The following is a 19,161-nucleotide window of genomic DNA, read 5'->3' on the forward strand; positions in this document are numbered from 1 at the left end:
TAGACATGTATCACCGCAAAGTTTAGACATATATTTGGGGTTTACAGCATCCTCCCTGCAACAGCAAAACTGATTTTCATACACCAAAATCTGCCAGAGTGTACAGACTGCAGCTGAATAGCAGGTGGAAAATTCACACCAGCAAGGCAATCCTTAGAGCCTCTGCCCAGTAAAGCAGAGTTGTTGCTAGCAGCAGGATAAAGGAAACATGATAACGAAGAGAAGAACATGGAGAGATCACCAGGACCTTGCTAGAGAACGTTTCCAAGAGGCAAGACTCTTCTTCAAAAACAATTTCACCCCTGAAGCCTAGGGTTAGTGTTTCTAAGTGCTGCTCCTCAGTGACAGTCCAGAACCTGCAGACAAGGCTCTATTTACCTCACGAAACCAGTTGAGAGCATAGAAGAGGAGTGAGCACAGAAATTCCCGTTCCTGCTTGGATAGAGAGTCCAGCTTCCCTTCAACCTCCAGGTCAGTCAGGTACAGGGGGCAACCTGGAACAGAGCAGGAACAGAACATGATGGACTGGGTTTGCTACCCATCCTTTGGTCTTTGCGTGGACAAAGTCTCTTACCAAAGCCTGTAACAATTCCAATGGCTATCTGGAGTAAGCTTTGTCAGCCACTCCATCCCCAGACAAAGCAATTGTCTCCCCTGCCTCCCTTCCACTTTGTGGGCAACAGAGCATCTCAGCCTTCTTCACAAACCACACAATTCTTCCTGCAACTGCGGGAAGTCTTTGCAGATCTGGGACAGGAACAAGTCAGACAGACTCACTCTATAAAAGGTCCATTTCCCATACCTAATAAGGCATCAATCTCCTCCAGGCTTCCATCGTTTTGCTCTCCAGTGTAGAGCCTCAGCAATCGGAAAGAGGGTGACAGACATATTGGTGACACTATCCTGGAGGGGAAATAAAAAATTAAAAAAAAAAAAAAAAGAAAAAAGAAAATAAATTGAGCGGATCTTATGTTTTATATGGCTCCAGATTGCCCATCACTTTTCCATTATGTCCTATGTCCCTCTCATGCCACCTTGCCTATGCCTTCTATTTTGCTTCTTGCACGTTCCAGCAACACAGAGCAGAAATGCATCATATGGTTAAAAAAAAAAAATAATTAAAAATTGGTGATCACCAGTTTTCTGGAAAAGCACATGAGGACAGAAAAACTGCTGTAATGGACAAAAAATGGGGTCAGATTTATTTCTGGCAGAAAGCAGTTGAATAATTCAGAAGGAACTCTAAGAAATTGTGCAAAAGACAGCTGTGAGCAGTGGAGAAACCTTCTTGAATGTTTTGTAGCAGGCTGCTGCTCACATTCTGAGTGAGGAAATTTTTTTTTTCCATAGATGCATGTAAAGTATCTATATTTTAAAGTGAGCATGTCTTTTTTTTATGCACAGCTGAAATCTCAACAAAATCTTATGACAATAAGTTATGCAGGATATGAAGGTGCCAGTTTAAAAAAAAAAAAAGCCTTTTATTATTTTTAACTTTGATGCCCTACTGTTTAATTGAACGTTTTTATTTCTTACATGTTTCCTGTTCCATTCTCCGAAGACAAAGCCCACAATTCTCAGTCAAATTTCACGTGTGGCTGCACATTTGTGGTGTTGCTCTGGACCACAAGTCTACATTGTAAAAGTACAACTGAAGGTGAGAACAAATCGTGTACTGTTGACACACACGAAGTCCTTGGTGACCCTCTATTTGAGAATCATCGCTCAAAATATTAATTTTACCACCTCAAAGTTGCCTGTCCATCTCAATATAGCACTCAATATCACCATAACATTGAAAGAAAGAGCTACCATTCTCATGTGACAGATGGGAAACAAGGCAGATGCAGCATGACTTACCCAAGATCATCTGAACAGCCTGAGCCAGAACAGACTGCCAGTTCCCCACCAGCTTATGCCTCTACACCTATCTGAATATGTCTAACAGTGAGAGAAGAAAAAGAATGCTGGAAAGCAGTAAATTCTCTGACCAGCTCCTTATCAGGCACTTTGGCAGGCAGGGCTGATAGCCATGTAATGCACCCAATGAAAACAATTCCTTTAACTGTGGGATGACTTCAAAGGTAGGTGTCAAAGTACCTTTTAGTTTGGTTACTCATTCCATCAGTGACCCTACCAAGCTCGCTCTGCGACACCAATGGTAAGAGGTTAATAGCAATTGCTCCCTGGCTTTCATCTTCATCCAGATTATACAAGGACTTCACTGGGAACAAAAACGAACTGCAAGGAAAGATAGACAAACTCTTGTTGACAAACTCAGTTCTCAGTGACGGAAACATTACAAATACTTAGCCTGTGATTAGCATACCCTTCTACTGTGGGGTTGAGATCCACCACAAAGTCATTGGGAAAGTCCTCCACCAAACTCTTCCCAAACTCATCCTATAAAGAAAGGAAAAAAATCTGCTCAGCCAAGGCTCTCCAGTGAAGAAAGCTTCAACAGCAGCAGTGGAAAACGCAGAACTTCGAGAAAAAGAACTTAGAGACAAAGCCAGGAAACATTGCTAAGTACACACAACCAGTTTCTTCCCTGCTCTTTGGACGTGGGCTTGTCTACAAGTTTCACAGTGCTGCAGAGAGGCAGAGCAGCTGGCTGGAAGAGGGAATCAGCCATGGGAAGTTCTCTATCCCAAGAGCTCATCATCAGAATGAAATGGCTATAAAGCGCTGGCAAAGTTTTATTTCACACAGTGTGTCCCACATACTTCACATGCTTACACTGTTAGAAAGTAATAGATGTGATAGAGACTGGACAATGAAAAGACCCCCAAAAAATCTGCACAGAAGTTATGAGAAGAACCTTAATTTGCTTTTATATATCAGTCTCGCAAGGAAAAAAGAAGAAACCCTCTTTCCCTTGCTTTTCCTCCTTGGAACACTCAGCTGGACCTGAGGAGACTGGCATTTCTAGCCCTGGGCACAGAGTGTTCACAGTGACTGCCAGCATTTCACAGCTCCCTGGTCACCTTCACTCCTCCTAACACACAGTTCCTCCTCCTCTCCATAACCAACACTTGTGCCACAAAGAGTGAAGAATTCCACAGCAGCCCTCAATGCTCTCCGGGGCCCCCAGAAGGCGTGCTACCCTCCTGGCAGGCACAGCACACATGCAAAGAAAGTCCAAGGAGAAAGAGCTGTCCAGTGGCCTTCACAATCATCTTCCTATTACCATAAATACCATTTATTTACTTATTACCATAAATGACCGTGGCTCTTGCAAGTCCTTAGGCATCAGATAGTTTTAATAGTCTGACCAGAAACCAGTTTCAATACTAAGTTTAAAGTTCTATCAGATGCTACTTTTATTTATGAATCTTAAAAGCAGGCTCTGAAATGTCATTTAATTTCCATTAAAAGGCTTCCCTGTTGTCATGTAAAAGTTCACATAAAGGAAGCTGTTAGAGCGCAATGAGGAATCTGCCACCATCAAAAGTCTGAGAGAGCTGAAAGAGGATTTTGTATCTGATCAATCTCTTACAGGAACCTTAAGCATGCCTAGAACAAAAAAAAACAAACAAAAAAAAACAAACAAAAAAAAAAGAGTTCTCATACTGGAGTCAAATCCTCAAATTGACTTTGTCCTGCCAATGCCTGAAAAACATGATGTTTCTGAAGAATTCATTTAAGTGATTAAGTTCAAACTACTCTGCAACGTACCAGGAGCTGCAAGTCCAAATTCCCCTTCTCCTTCTCAATCAAACTGGCGAGTTCATCATAGTACAGAGCCAAGACCTCTGGTGTTTGCTCACAGCAGAAGCCCACAAGGTCCAGCAAGGTAGAAAGCTGAAAGGAGAGCGAGCAGTCTGCAGAAATGGGTAAGGTAAATGGATCCAGTTCAAGCTTTTACACTAATTTACTCTGAGGCATATCCAAAGTTTCATCTCTGGGTGACAGCCCATGGTGACTGGTCTTGCAAAGACCCAGTTTTAACAAGGAACATGGGTCTTAAGGTCCTGGCACTGCTCCACCATGAAATAACAGAAAAGAGTCTGTCCAGGACCACCTTTAAACAGAGTGCCAGCCTATAAGAAGATTCTTCAACAGGAAATAAGGAAAAAGGCCAAGGCTAGACCAACTCTGTACAGCAGAAATACTTTCTCTGAAAAGCATCGCTGCCAAGCTGCGGGAAGGCAAAAGCTGCGTTTAGCTCACTGGAGCAGACTGTCCTGTTACTTTCCTTTGTGTTTGAAGTAACGTCTGGATAGAAGACTTTCACTACTGCTTGATCTGGACTATCAGTCCAGATAGGCAAGTGCTATCTTAATAGAGATCTTTGTTTCTCCAAAACAACGTTTAATAGATTTTCTTGGCTCTGCAGTCAATGTACAAGAATCCCAGACCCAGTAAAGCTACATGCATACTGCTTCACCTAGGACTGTGTTTCCAGTCACACCCCCTTGCTGCCCATATCCTCCCTCTCTCCCATGCTACCCCATTCTGGGTACTCACCTGCCCATCACGTTCATTGTTCAGCTCTGGTCTCTCCAATGAACCACCCTCTCCTTCATTTCTGAAAGCAATGATAACCTTGCTTTTGTTGCACAACACTTAAGAGATGGCAAAACCCATCACACACACAAGGTTGTCTCTCCAGAAATTGGAGAATTATGCATGAAAAATATATTCTTTGGAACATTATTAGGAAAAGACCTGCTGCTCTTCAGGACCTTCAGGATAAGACTCAATGTCTTCTTCAAGGATATGCTTTTTCTAACCTGTTGAAACCTAAAGCCCTCTAGTCATCCCCATAATGAAGTCCACTGACTCAGGGCCTGGAGCGAAGATGGACTTTTCAGGTAATAAACAGCAAAAGCATTTCATTAAGAAGTGCCAACGCAGTGAGCTACATAATGCTTCCCAACACCAGTCAACTCCTTATTTTCCAGGTGCTTTAATCTTTGTCACAGCTCTTAACAGGAGTTTGCCTGGTTTATGAATGCTGTTCATAAATTATTTATACAGTACATTGGAAACTGTCATGCCAATGCCCAGCACAGCAGTAACAATCTTTCACCTTGCTTCTCTTCTGGATTTCCCTGTATTCAAACATGGAGCACACTAGGTTATTCATTCTTAAGTGTCAGAAGCTGAACTCCAGTCAATCCATCACAGTGTTCAATTTTTTTTTTTTCAAGCAATAGTTCCTGCTGGCCGCTAGTCAAGACATCCATGAACAGGCATTAACATGAAATTCAGGATGCCTTTGAGATTAGCAGCAGGTGAGCAGTATTGAACAGGTAACACCAAACACCACAGTCTGCAGAAAAGAGTTTTAAGTTCCTGGATTTGACCAAGGTGTGCAATGCCCCCCTTTCTTTGTCCCACTCCCAGTTTGGTCTGAACTGAAAGCATGTTAAATTCATCTTTGCCACAGTCTCACCTTTTTAATGCCACGCTGCCTATCATAGTAACAGCACCAATAATGCCCATTTGTTTGTGGTTGGGAACTGTGCTGGAGAGCCATTTCCTGATCACCATGTGCATATCATCCTGAAAAGAAAGACACAGACCATGTCACCACAGAACTACTTCTGTGCATCACTCAATTCCATTGGCATTTTCACTTAATGTCTTCTCCAAAGGCTGTAGGGGGATGGTTTATTGGGATTAGAGCTTTGCAAAAGGAATGTACATTCTGCGTTTTCTTTTATTATGAAAACGCTGGTCACAACTCTAGGTAGGGCTGCAAACAGCATTTAAAGTGACTTGCTTTGACTTTCCTTTAATTACTACTTAGAGCACGTAGTTGGTCCAGGTTTCATCTATAATTAATAGAATAATATATTTAAAAAATAGCTGATGGTCTAGGAGCCCTTCACACACAAACAGCAGCAGCAGAGCTGCCCTCCAAAACACCGTCAACTTCAGGAGGCTGAGGGATGGAGCTGTAGGTAACAGCATGCCAGACACCTGGGATTAAGACATTTCTCAAGCTGCCTCCCTTGTCCCCGCCTGTGGGCAAGCGTGCCCTGCACAATTGTAAAGGTTTCTTTGCAGCAGTTCCCTAAGCCCACGGCAGGTCTTAATGCAGCATGCTCTATTTCAACAGCTGTGTCAAGCAGCTGATCAGCTGCACTTTCCCAAAACGGGCACAAACAATTTTGAAGACTTCTGAAAGTCTGGACCACCAATGATAGGCTAAGAAGTCTCCTGACACTGAGAGCAGGAAGCATACTCAGTCATAGAAGTGTGATGATTCAGGGAAGTTGGGAACCAGTCTTCTGGATGAGAATTCTAGTACTTGCCCAAGAGATCGAAGACAAAGTACAGAAGAGCGCGTAGCAAGTCAGCAAGGAATCCAAGCTGCACCTGCACTGCTGGCAGAGGAATGCTAATCAAGAAAGTCATCATTTTCAGAGATGAGGATGGAACAGCCAACCAGAGGCTAAAACAGGGTAGTCACCAACAGGTCCAGAATATGTTCTGCCTGATCCCTTAAACTGATGAAATGTAGGTGAAAAATGACAGAAGCCTTAGCTAAGCAGACAATCATGGGAGAGGGCTGCCAAGCGGGTCCTGACCAAAGCTAAGGGACAGCTCAGTTTCCTGATATCTATAAAGTAGGCATCGAGAAGTAATTGATTTCCAAGCAGGGATGGAACAACGAATGCACTAAGCAGAAAATCCGTTTATTTTAGCCTGTTAGCAACAGACTAAAGCAGCAATCACTGCAGAAGAGCAGCTTCCCTGTTATGAGGAGCAGCATTCTCAGACTGTGACAGAGCATGTGTGAGAACTCAGAAGCAGCTTCATAAAAGCAGCAAAGATCTCGCAGGCCACAGAAAAACATTACGGAATCAGAACAGCCCTGGTCGCATTGATTCTTATTAACTCTCCCTACTGGTCTGCAAAGGAGGAGGTTGGCCCATACAGAGATCCTCAGGGATTGAGAGCTGCAGGAAAGCACGAGCTCTGACCAGAGAAGGGTTGAGACAGAGGAGATGAAGGCTTGAGTTACGCTACGCAAACCACCAGTGCCAACAAGATCAAATTGGTAGCAGAGAATAGGACAGTACGTGGTTATGCCATCTTTTCTTGACCTTCACTAAGCAACGTGCCTCTGAAATGACCTGGGCAGTGCAAGGACAAATGCCTGATCTGCCTGTAGAGATTCTCGTGTCCAAGAGGCATCAGTTTTAGAACTACAGTTAAAAGAAGGCAAAGAGAAATTTGGTTCCCAGGATACCGATTTCATTGGTGATCTACCCCTGGCATCTTTGGCACCACTGAGATACTGATCACTCTGAGGAGAGAGTCAAACTGCCAACTTTGGACCCGAACAGTCACAAACTCTCAGCTCAGAATAAATCCTAGAGCTTACACTCCTCCCCTTCTTTTTGCATTTTATGAGGGTGGCAGGCAGAACACTTCTTCCTGACAGCTAGTCCTTTTGGGCTGCAAAGTCACTTTGTGTGTTGCCAAGGCAATTTTCACAAGTTGCACATAAGACAGACTTAGGGGGGTGAGGGGTAAGTTACTGAGGAAAGTAGTTCAGAAAGGAGCTAAACCTACCTTAGAACTGGAAATTTTGGCAGCGAAGAGCTCCATCTTAGCAGGGTGAGTGGGAAGAAAAGACTACAGACGTGCTGTTTTACATGCCACAGACCAATCAGCAAGAGAGGAAGAGCAGTCTCCCTTCATAGTGTCAAGCTAGCGTGTGCAAACATACCCACAACTAGAAACTATGCAGGGACTCAAAGACAAATAGTCCTAATTTCTAGAACCTGAGCTTTATGAATGTGAAGATTTTAAACCCAGTCATCTCCACTGTGAAATAAATGTCTTTGAGGTATTTATCTTCATCTGATCACTGCCACGCTCAAGAAGCCAGAAATCTAGAGAAGGGTATCTGATGCCACAACTATTATGCTGCAACTGAGTCATACAAGGTATCTTATGTAAAATGAATATGAATTTAGACAGACTAGTTTTGATACCTTCTTATGTTTAAACTAGAGGCACGAAAGGTGTGAAGGCTACCACTTCACAGCTGAGTCCTCTGTTCTGTGTAGCTCGGTTCTTCTAACAAATGTCTTTGTTGTCTCTGCTGTACAAACATTAAGCAGCTAAATCAAGATGAACATTTTGGGGAAGAAGCTGAACTATGCTTTCTGAATGCTTCCAAGTGATGGAGAAACAAAGCTAACAAAGAGGCTACGGAATTTACTTTTGCAAGTCTTCAAGGCTCAGCTAGACAAAGCCACAGCCAGCCTGATATCATGTTGGTGACAATCCCACTTTGACTGGGAGGTTATATTAGAGACTGCCATCAGTCCCCTTCCACCAACATCTCTATCAACTCTACCTGTCTTAGACACGCAAGAGAAGAGGACCTTTCTGGGAAAGATATGAGGTATGCAGTCACTGTGATAAGCCCTTGCTATACAGGGTGGAAAGTCTGGAGCCACAAGCTGGCTTGCAGCCAGTTGGGAAGAGAATTTTAAGCTGAGGGACATCCTGACATCAATCACTGTTCATAGATGAGGCCGCTATTTGCAAAACACAACCTCTGGAAGTTAACCTAGCAAAAAGGACCAAAGCACAGCCTGAACTCCTTTCTGTTGTGTCTCTGCTTACCTGAATATAGCTTCCTTCTTGCCTCTGGCTGAAGGCTAGTGTGCTGAGAATGTAGAAAAGCTTCCGGATCTGGCATGGATTCAGTTTCTGTGTAGAGTCTAAAATGGTCTGTAAGAGAGAAGCCACAAACTAGCTCAGATACATCAAGAATCCCTTTCCGCATTCCCAGTAATACACAAATTGTCAACTACAGGGAAGCCAATTAACTTTACACCTTTTTTGTATAGGCAGGAAAAGCTACATTCAAATTAAATAAACATACATGTAGAACTATTGCTATGGCCTCAATTATTGCAGTTCGTTTTATCAGAGGCTGAATGGCAATAACTATCTGGCTACCATACGCATTTTGGGAGTGCTCCCATCCCATTAGTGACAGCTATTTATCTTTTATCACAGGTTTGGTCACAGCATTCAAAGTATTTGACAAAATGAATATTATGGGTTTTTGTTAATATTTCCATTACAAGGCCTGTAACAGCCAAGTTGTTAACAATTTAGGGCTGGAATTTTCTGTGCTGGCTGGCATCCTCCGGATATTTCAGCTTCCAGTGCTTCAGTGAAAACAGTGCAACTGTTTTGCAGAGCCACGCTAGCTTTCCTACCATTGACATGGCATTTTGCTGCCATTATTCTTCTCCTACTACTGGCCAACCTCAGGCAGGATTTGGAACAAGGTGTTGAGTTTGACAGGATTAGATAATCACTTTTGCAACCCTCAAGAAAATTCACCTAGTTTTAAGATTAAAAAAATAGCTGTTTGGGGAGGTGATTTGTGCTAAGCTCTGCATGTTCTCTCTGTGCTGGAGAGGCTCCAGTTCAGTGTCAAATACACCAGGCATCTGCTGTACTACACTGCAGTACACCACAGATCTTTTTACAGGTAACTGGCTAGTGTCTCAAGCGCCTCTGAGATGCATGCCAAACATGGTACACTGCCAGACCTTGAGGTCTGGCTGGAGCACATACAAGCTTTGGTAACGTATCAAAGATAAGCCCATAGAAACCATAATCTGTAAATCATCTGCCAGCACAAGAACATGCAAACAAGGTCAGGAGGAAGGTCAGCAGGTCTCAGCAGACTGCTGTGGGCAAGTAATCCCCATCACACTTCTGATGACCCATTCAACTGTGAGCAGGAGTTTTAGGTTGTCTCTTTCAAGGACTACTTTCAACCCTGAGTCCTTATCACATCCTCCCTCTGCCACAAAGCAAGCGAATTCCATTTCTTCCTGTTATACCCATCGAATGCATGACAGATAACATTGCAAATTCTTATGGCAGATTTTGATGCCTTTTTAGCATATTACAAGCAAGTAATTTAAATTTAACAGTCAACCAGCTAATCAGCAAAAAGTATATAGCTTTCCCACAGTGTGTACTTAAACTACAGAATCCTGACACCAAGTGGGCACCAAAAAAGTCAGAGGGGTGACTCTTTAAGGGCTCTTAAATACAGGATGTCCTTAAGCTACAAATCACCACAGATGGGGCAGTGTTCAAGAAAAGTATTGCTGCATGCTTGCCTTGCTGTTTTGCTTTTCTCTCAGTCTCCACTCTTACTACTTTTGGCAACAGGCAGCTGGGCAGGCCTGACCCTGCTTGTCATTCTTAGGAGTCAAGAACCCCCCTTTTTTTTTTTCTCTCCCCATTGAGTACTTTCTTCTTTTAAATTTTAGGACATAAGTCTTCTCTCATCCCTGCCAGGAGTTTTGTTGTAGGATTCAAATACTGGCAGCCTACAAAGAGGGCAGATTTTTGCAAGTATTTGAAATAGCTGATGTTAATAAAGACAGCATTTTCCTTCCATCATAGGTGTCATTCCATGCCTGCAATTTAAGCATTCTCCAGTTACAGGAAAGTGTAACATTTTTTCTTTGTCTATCTCAATTTCCCCTGTCAAAAAATCACAGTCCTATCTTACAGCTCACCCTTTTATAGCAGCTACCTTTCACTTCTGACCACTGCATTTCTCAAGACAGATAGCTTTACAGGCACGACTTGTTCCATTACTTCTATTTCTGAAAAGTAATGACCTATTCTGAATCTGAGGCAAAGTGGTGTACCGGACCTGAAACATAGTATGCCCCCAGAAATATACATACCTTCACAAAGGTGGCATAGCGCATCAGCAGGGATGCATGCAGCATCACCAAATCAGTGAGCACATCCAGAGAAATGTCCAATTCTGTCTCACTTCCACTGCACACGTGAGTCACCAAAGCTGTCACAACCTCCTAAGGAAAAAGCCCCCAAAGAAACCATAGTGAAATATCAACAGAAAAATATCTGCGTACAGAATATGCTGATCGAGTACAGACAATCATCCTGAAACTCAACCATATGATTCTAATCCCTTCTCAGTTTGCTTTTTAATTCCTGATATCCACAATATAGACCTTCTCCTTGAGCCTGAATTTTATTCAGTTCTAAAAGCTCCCATGACTCCATAAAGCAGCTCTTCACCAAATTTTTCTTGCCTGCTTGCTAACACTGCTGCAGCTTCTGCTCTTTGCTACCAACACATAAGATAATAAAAATCTACCCTATTTTCTTAGGTGAACAGAAGACTGCACCACACCCAGGAAGACATTGCCTCTAATTTCAGCAGTTCCAGTGTATTCACCATCTTTATCAACAGCAGTTCAAAACTAACATTTTTGTTTCAAAAATATTTTTATGGTCTTACTTCAGTTGACTTCTGGACAGGGATCCCTCTCCACTCCCATCCACAATCTGAGGCTCTGGGTCTTTCCTACATTACTAATTGCTAATACAGCCATCCTCTTTTGAAATTCTTAACATCTTTAAGTATTACTAGACTCACTAGCTTGTTGCAGATGACATCGTATGCTTTCACATCTCAGGTTTTTCCTAGTTGCTTTTTTGTTTGTCTATTTGTTAAGTTTGCTGTAATAAGTAATACAGATACAACGCTGGAAACAGTTTTAATTACAAACATACTGTGCCCAGATAGGTGTAAATACATTCAAAAGTTTGTGCAGAGCTGTCTTCAATCCCCAAATTTTCTCATGTCAGCATGTCTGCAGGAACTCATACTCAGAGCTGAAAGTCTAGTCTATGATTATTTCAGAGTATGTAGCAGGAGTTCAAATTGGTCAGAGCTCTGAGGGAAATCTGTGTAAACTTTTTTGTCACAGGAAGTTATCCAAGGAAAAAGTTTCAATACAAACTATAAAAATGGCTTTTTAAAATAGAAGATGCTCAAAGTGACTGGGTAAGACAGAACAGGAACATGGATTTACGAACAAATCTCCTCCGTGACCCTAGGGGCCAGTCCTGACATCCTTGCTAGATCTCAGTCAATGTGTTTGCTTTCTGAATGGCAGCAAACCCAGCACAGCCTTCTCCGCTCCAGAAGTATTTTTCATTCTGTCACTTCTGAGGCCTGCCTGTTCGCTCCCCGCTCCTCCCAGCAGTCTCTGTGCTTGAGTGACTTGCTGCAAGAGCCTTGCTCTTATTGTTCCCCATCTTCTGCTTGGCCTACTCTCCAGCACAGACCTCTCTCCAAAGGCTTCCAACTGCCTTGGATCCTCTCCCCCTAAAGGATCATGACATACAATTCTAGAACAAAGCGCAAACACAAATAAAACAGATGCCATCCATCACACTATACCTGCTGGCAGTAAGAGTCAAAGGCTGCAAAAGCTTGTTTGTACATGCAGCTGCCAAAGGAGACTATGGCTGGGTGCGCAGAGTGCAGAAACGTCTGAGCAAGCGCTAGGATTGAAGGGAAGAAGTCTTTGATAACCTGAAATACAGACATTGTGAAAGAGGAGATTATTGTTGCTCATTTTAAACACAGCTCCCTAAATAAAGGGTGTGCTATAGCTCATCCCAAACGCTTTCCCTATTTCAGTAGGTGCTTTCCTGCCTTCTCTGACTGTCCTCTCTCACACAAACAGGCAACAAGAGCAGATAAGGCACACCAGAATGGGTTTCTCCAACCTTCTCTGCACAAAGGATTTACAGATCGGTTGAGAAGCCAACCTGCAAAGCTGCAGAGCTCACAGCAGCATATCCCTTACTGGTGACACCAGGGAAGTTGCATTACAGCAATGTCCACTAAATAAAAGCCCCATGACAGACACACTCTTGGCCTTACTTTAACAGAAGGACTCCACTCCGTCAAGACACTCAGAAAAATCTAAGTTAACTTCTGAAGTTAGCTTAATCACACAGAGCTCCTTTGAACAAGTTCTTTGCAGATGTAAAGTGGTCTAATTTACTTTATCTTAACTTATTCTGGAAGAGAATTAAACTAAAACTGAATTAAACCCACTTATATTCAGAATAAAACATGCCTACTTAAGGCATTATTATAGTTCAATTAATTAATTTTAAATTCATAACTCAGCATTTCTTATCCACCTGCTACCTCCAACAAGCAGCACTGTGTCATTTTTTGTCAATATTTTCAGTTTTCTCATAGTAAATGGTAATTTACATTACATTACAAACATATGCCCAATATATATACACATATTTAGACCTAGAAACCATTACACTTGAAAAACAAGGCATGTAAACACATGAACTTCTAAAAATACTGTGGGAGACAACAGCATGTCTGGAACACACAGTAGAGATCTTGGGCTAGACCACATCTCTCAGGCTGAGAGATTTTGCACCAAAATAAAAAACCCATCCAATTCTGAGGAAAGTTCATATCTAAAAAAACCACGTGACAGTTACAACAGAGGACATGTGCCTTAGCAGATTGATCTGGGACCAAAAATTAAAACCCAGAAGTGTACATAACAGGAATAGTATAAACAGTGTGGCAGAGGCTTAAATCATCATCCAACAAGATCTTCGAGAGATAAAAGAGGGAGTTCCCAAAGCAGAATCAGCACTAACCATTGAATGATTTTGGAAGGCATTCTGCATCAGCTGTTCTGGCATGCAGCCCAGTCGAATTTTGCTCCTCAATACTTTCTCAGTTTGCTTCCTGTTCTTGGTGTTTGTAGAATGGATTAGCAGCAAAACTATCAGATCCAGAACCTTTTTGAGGAAATAACCACCAATCATTATGCTGAAAAGATATCAAACAGTCCAGACAACTACACACTTTGAAATCAAAACTGAGAAGAAAATGAAGAGCTCAAAAAGCCCTGACGGCCACAACTGTAGAAAATCCTCATCAGTCCAACAGGACAGAATTAAAGCAGGATAACTCTGTCCCTTGATATTTAGAAGGGATGAACTAAGAGTTACAAAGAAAACGGATAGCTGTTATAACAGGAACAAGTCAAATACCAAAAGAACCACCTATGCAACATCACCGGCAGTTTCTGCTCCAACTAGAAAAATCTCTTCATCTACAACCATGAAGAAAGCCTTTGAAAACACCAGCAGAAGAGGACACTCCCAGAGACAACTGCAGAGTCAGAAGTATTACCTTATGGTCAGATACAGACGTGCTGTTCTCAATGGCCTAAGAGCAAAAAACCAAGAAAGCTGTTACACTAGAGTACGATACTATATTCCAAAACCAAATCAAAAAGGGCAGACTCACTGCTTACAGTTTTCTTTACAGAAGGACAGCCACCAAAGCCAGCAAACTGGATCTTGCCAACAGCAGAGAATCCAGAAGGCACTCAAAAAAAACAGCATGAAAATTCAGCTTGAAGAAGGATGTTCTCAGACAACATCAGGCTTGAGAAAGGAACTAAGGTACTGAGCAACGAATGGCTGAGAACAGAACATAGTCTCGTGGTTTACACTGAAATGCAATTTAAAATTAAATTTAGCCCTATGTCAGCCAATACTGATTTCTTGCTGGACACTTTCAAGCACTGTAAGACTTTACACAGCTCAGTCTCAACATATGGGTATACATTTTTGCTCTGTTGCAGACAGAAAAAAAAAAAATTTAAGACTATTATTTCCAAAACTCTCTCATAAACATGTAGGACCAGGTTTATCCTGCATTTCAAGATTTGGGGTCTGTACAGTGGAGCACGCTGGCCATCTTGCAAGCACTGTGAAATCCGTAACTGAGGAAGAAAGCAGAATCCTGAAAAAGCACTGCTAATTTGCAACACAGAATGAAATCTGTATCAGCAAGATGAAGGGCTAACATTTGTCTTTTGATATCACATTTGATTACAAGACAGGCTGAGGCTCAACCTAGGAGTCCAATTAAATAAAGAAACAAGGACTGAAGCATGCATCTTACCTTAATCCAAGCTTCAGAGACATCTTTCTGAAATCTCACAGCTAACTTGATCACATCAAAAAGTAGCTTCACACAATTTTGGCTGGTGGTTACTTGGCTCACGGAAGAACTGTAAATGATCAGAAGGGAGGATATTCAGTCATTGTAAATACTGTAGTAAAAGGAACAAGGAAGCTTAGCAGTCGTGGCAGTTACTTAGAGCAGCCATTCTCTAGAGGGAATGCTGTGGCAAGGATAGGGAGTTTCAAAAAAGAGTTTCAGTAAAGGGTGGAAGCAGGGGTTGCAGAATCAACCAAAGTCATACTGGAAGGAACTTAAAACAGATGAACCAGCAGCAACATTATTATAAATGGAGTTGCATTCCCCCATGCAGACATGGATGCAGATGGCTCAAAAGGAACTACATGCATGGCAGAGGAAGTTGGCTCCATACGGATTGACAAACGTGTTATATTAGCATCAAGCTGGAAGGAATAAAGATGTCAGCACCTTTACTTGGGGATAAATTAGGCTCATGAATGTAACCATGTGTGCCAAAGACCAGATAAAGAAGAGACAAAGCTCCCTTGCCTATCTTACCCTTGGAGAATCATGTAAATGAGCTCAAGTACCTGGCCTGGACTTGGCTTTTAAGCTTCTTCTGGGAACCTAGGATCTGCAGGGGCAGGACACATGATGACAGATCCAAGCTCTTACGAAGATCAGAAATCACCTGTGAAACACAAATCCCGGCACAAATCACTGTGACATATGAAGAAAGAAAAGGCTGAGGAAAAGAAAACACAATCTCACAGAATAACCTTAAAATTACAAATCAAAACCTCATGTATTTGTTAAGACTCATAAGCATATAACCATGCTCAAACTTTTTTTTTTACTTAGAAAGTGAGCCAGCCACACTTTGCTCTTCACTGTCAAGCACATGCATGCAGAAAGCAGAAGAGGATTTCTTAAGAGTCACTCCATGAAATTCCCACCTATATCTGCTGCATGTTGCTGTGCATTAGTTCTATCCTGTTTAGCAGCAGAGCAAGATAAATGACAGCCACAGAAATTCTAGGGCATGTGAATTTACCAATTTAACTGCCATCAAATTGTAGCACAGACTAGGCTGCATGTTATACATGTGCTGTTTTCACAATGATCTGCCTGAAAGATTGGGGCAGATCACAATCCACATTTGGCTTAAGCTTAGGCTTTCTCCAAGTATGGGGGGGGGGGGGAAAAGCATGTTCAATAGTTCAGCAAGGCTGGCTTGACAAAACACATCTGGTTCACTTAAAAAAAAATATTCTGAGTATGTTTCCTTAGATGGAAAACTTGAAAAACTGAGGAAGCTTACATCTTAGAATGAAAATTACCCTCCAACAGAAGAACACCCTTGTAGGGATGTCTCCAAAACATGATTTAGAACAGGACTCAGTGGACAAAACAAGAAGAGAATTACCAAGTCACAGCCCCAGGTCTGTTGGATACTTCTGGAATTTAAAACCCTTAGGGGGTCTGTACAATGCAAAATTCTTAGATAAAATTCAAAGGCTTAAAGTTGCCACCTAACCACATTTTTTCAGTCTAAGAGTTTAATTCAAGACAATTTGACTGCTTTCAGTTTTTTTAAGATGTTTACATAAAAAAAAAAAATCTAAGAACAAATGAGAAAAATCTGTAATAGCCAGCATAAAGGAGGAGGTTTCAATTCTCACACCCAAAATCAGAACCAAATCCATGTCAAAGGATATAGTTTCTACCTGTGCTTTGATCTTTGGCAATATTAAAAATTCTACTTAAAAATATTAAAGCATACACCTCTGTGTGTGAAGCAACTGCTCTCTGTTAAAATATGCACTGGATGAGATAACTTATTGGTCTTTAGTGTAGAGAAAATACTGTACCTCTACTGCGTCTGCTGCCTTGACATTATGGAGGATGAATTTTACTACTACAGGCAAATCTTCCAGTTTTACAGAAGGCACAATGGTCATGGCAGACTGCCGCACCTGAGAAGAAAGCAAAACTGGATCAGCTGTAAGACTACGGTTAGGAGAAACATGGTTATGTTAGTGGGAAGGAATCTTTGGAGGTTTATAGTCCAGCCTTCTGCTCAGAGCAGGAATATTGTCAGTACTAGATCAGACTGGCCTTGACTTTCCTAACTGAGTCTTGGAGATACCCAAGGATGGAGGAAACCCCCCAAGCCCTGACACCTCTCTGATAATTTATGTCAGTGCTGCAGACCCTAGCTCATTTTTCCAAAGGTCTCCAATCTGAACCTCCTAGGGTGTAATTTGTGGTCACCCTTATCACATCACCTGGCACTGCCAAGAAGAACTTAGCTCCATTTTCTTTTAACTGGCTTTCAAAAAGGAAAAGCATGGAAGAGGTGTAGCCTGTTATGCAGCAAAGGCCTTCAGTGACTATGTGAAATAGTATTTAATGCACTCAAATGAACCAATTCTATTCTACTCAGAAGAAGCCTAACTGCAAGAAGTGCAACAATCCAGCACATCCAGAAGACCAAAGGCACATCATCTCATCTCCTTTATCATTATTCTGCAGGGAAAAACTATGACCATGTGATGTTTTAATCACCAGTCTACCTTTTCCTAGAATATAGCGGTCTAGTCTGGTCACTGTACCTCAAAAAAGGAAATAGTGACAATAAGTAGGTTTAAGATGGGCAGTAAACATTTATTGCAGCAGGACAAAGTGCTTTTGCATTTGCTAAGAGCTGTGTTCGAAATTTCTGAATGCATACTGTAACAGCCAGAAAACTTCTCTCTGCTCCTCACTGAACTCATGCATGTTTCCAAAACAGTTTTAGTTTCTCTGACTCCCTTCCAATTTCAGCTGGCTCAGGACTTTTGAAGGCCTAAAGGAGTCAGATTTAGCAAAATACTTCAAATGACCGAACAGTTCTAGCTCTCGTGTTGCTAAGCAGGGGCCGGGTTCTGCTCAGTTGCTCAGTAAAAGCCTTACCTCAGCCAGAAGGCCTGCATCAAGATCCAGACGAGAAAGGGCATCCAGGATTGGAACTGTTAGCCGTCTGCCCTGTTTTAGTAAGCAGCTGATGCAGAAGGAAAAGAAAACAAATGATCCTCTTAATAGTGCTATGAATGGATATTTAGTAAATTACATGATTCCAGTAGTTTTTGTGGTCATTGAAAAAAAAAAAAAAATCTCTGAAACTGACAACAAAGTATGCCACTGGATACAGAAAACTATTCCCTAAATTATCATTCCTCTCTGAACACACTGAATTGTGATTCCGCGGCTGCTGATTAGAAGCAGATATGAAGAATGTGCCTTTTTAAAATCTTGTAAACACAGGGAGCATGGACAAAGACCTGGTACAAACCTGAAGCAAGAACTTGAGAATTGGAAGGTCCTGGGTTGGCCATAAATAGAAAAAAAAATAGTGAGATTGCTGGTATATGATTTAACCACACACATCACTCAGGCCTGATACCTTCTAGCCACAGTTCTGTCCCATGGACGTGCCATCAGCAAAGTGTAATTGAGATTGCTACCAAAGCCAGTGACTGAATCTGTCTCACATGTGACCTCTCCCCTAGTCACAGTATTTGTTCTAATAATTGCAACCATGTAATGAAAGGCACAATAGGTTCAGCCAGATATGTGTTTAATTCAGCGTCCTTTTCCTAGCACTGATCAATAAGGAACAGACAGACTAAGAATCGGACAAGTATTTAGAAATGCTTGCTATATAAACTGGTCTGGCTTCCAGCAAGCTGTGGTTTGGCACCTTCTTGACCAAGGGACCGCAGCTGTGTTTAACAGCCTTGTGGACTTTCCTTTCCTGAAATTCATCTAATCATTCTTGGCTGCCATCTAAGTTTCTATAAACTTTCTCTAGCAAGAAGTTCTACTTAATTTTTTTTAGTTGAAAACCATGTCATTTTCAGCTTCCTGGTAACTCTATTTATGCTCCCTAATTCGTTGCAACAAGCAATGAGTACTTTTCCACATCAGATATGTGTAGAGGCTATTAAGAATATGGAAATAAATATGCCTTGCTGATACTGTTTAGATTCTCAGCTTTGAAAAAATATACGAAAACAGAAGTCTGAAGAGTTTGATTAGCATTAAAAAAATTAGTGTAGGGCTTTTTTTATCTAGCAGCTGAGACAGTAAACTGAGAATGGAAACACAAAGCTATGATTACTTTTGAGAGGGTAGAAGAACAGGATGCACTACTTGCAGGTGTAGGCTGAAATAACAACCACAGGTGTGAAAAGATAATTAGCACAGGCACAAATGTAAGTGATCTGTGTAATGGTAAGAATTAGAAACACTGATGTGTAAAATTAAATATAGGCTAAGACTACTGAAAAAATTATTGC

At 41.7% G+C, this 19,161-nt stretch overlaps 1 protein-coding gene across 4 annotated transcripts in view; it reads right to left on the reverse strand.

Moving 5' to 3' along the window:
* FANCD2 (FA complementation group D2) overlaps nt 1-19,161 on the reverse strand; it is a 53,254-nt gene that overhangs the window by 24,456 nt on the left and 9,637 nt on the right. For 3 of the 4 annotated variants that reach the window (XM_054838116.1, XM_054838119.1, XM_054838115.1), the window contains exons 10-26: nt 18,156-18,185; nt 17,777-17,864; nt 16,693-16,797; nt 15,412-15,512; nt 14,801-14,909; nt 14,021-14,056; nt 13,480-13,623; nt 12,236-12,370; nt 10,704-10,835; nt 8,599-8,706; nt 5,402-5,511; nt 4,471-4,531; nt 3,679-3,804; nt 2,330-2,403; nt 2,101-2,241; nt 803-903; nt 379-494 (exon numbers count right to left, since the gene is read on the reverse strand). In XM_054838116.1, coding sequence (XP_054694091.1) covers nt 379-494; nt 803-903; nt 2,101-2,241; nt 2,330-2,403; nt 3,679-3,804; nt 4,471-4,531; nt 5,402-5,511; nt 8,599-8,706; nt 10,704-10,835; nt 12,236-12,370; nt 13,480-13,623; nt 14,021-14,056; nt 14,801-14,909; nt 15,412-15,512; nt 16,693-16,797; nt 17,777-17,864; nt 18,156-18,185 — 1,717 coding nt within the window. The remainder of the gene's footprint in view (nt 1-378; nt 495-802; nt 904-2,100; nt 2,242-2,329; nt 2,404-3,678; nt 3,805-4,470; nt 4,532-5,401; nt 5,512-8,598; nt 8,707-10,703; nt 10,836-12,235; nt 12,371-13,479; nt 13,624-14,020; nt 14,057-14,800; nt 14,910-15,411; nt 15,513-16,692; nt 16,798-17,776; nt 17,865-18,155; nt 18,186-19,161) is intronic. The other variant, XM_054838117.1, reaches the window with a different exon arrangement.

The sequence above is a fragment of the Grus americana genome, chromosome 11 (genome assembly GCF_028858705.1).
Source record: "Grus americana isolate bGruAme1 chromosome 11, bGruAme1.mat, whole genome shotgun sequence".
NCBI classification, from domain to species: Eukaryota; Metazoa; Chordata; class Aves; order Gruiformes; family Gruidae; genus Grus; species Grus americana.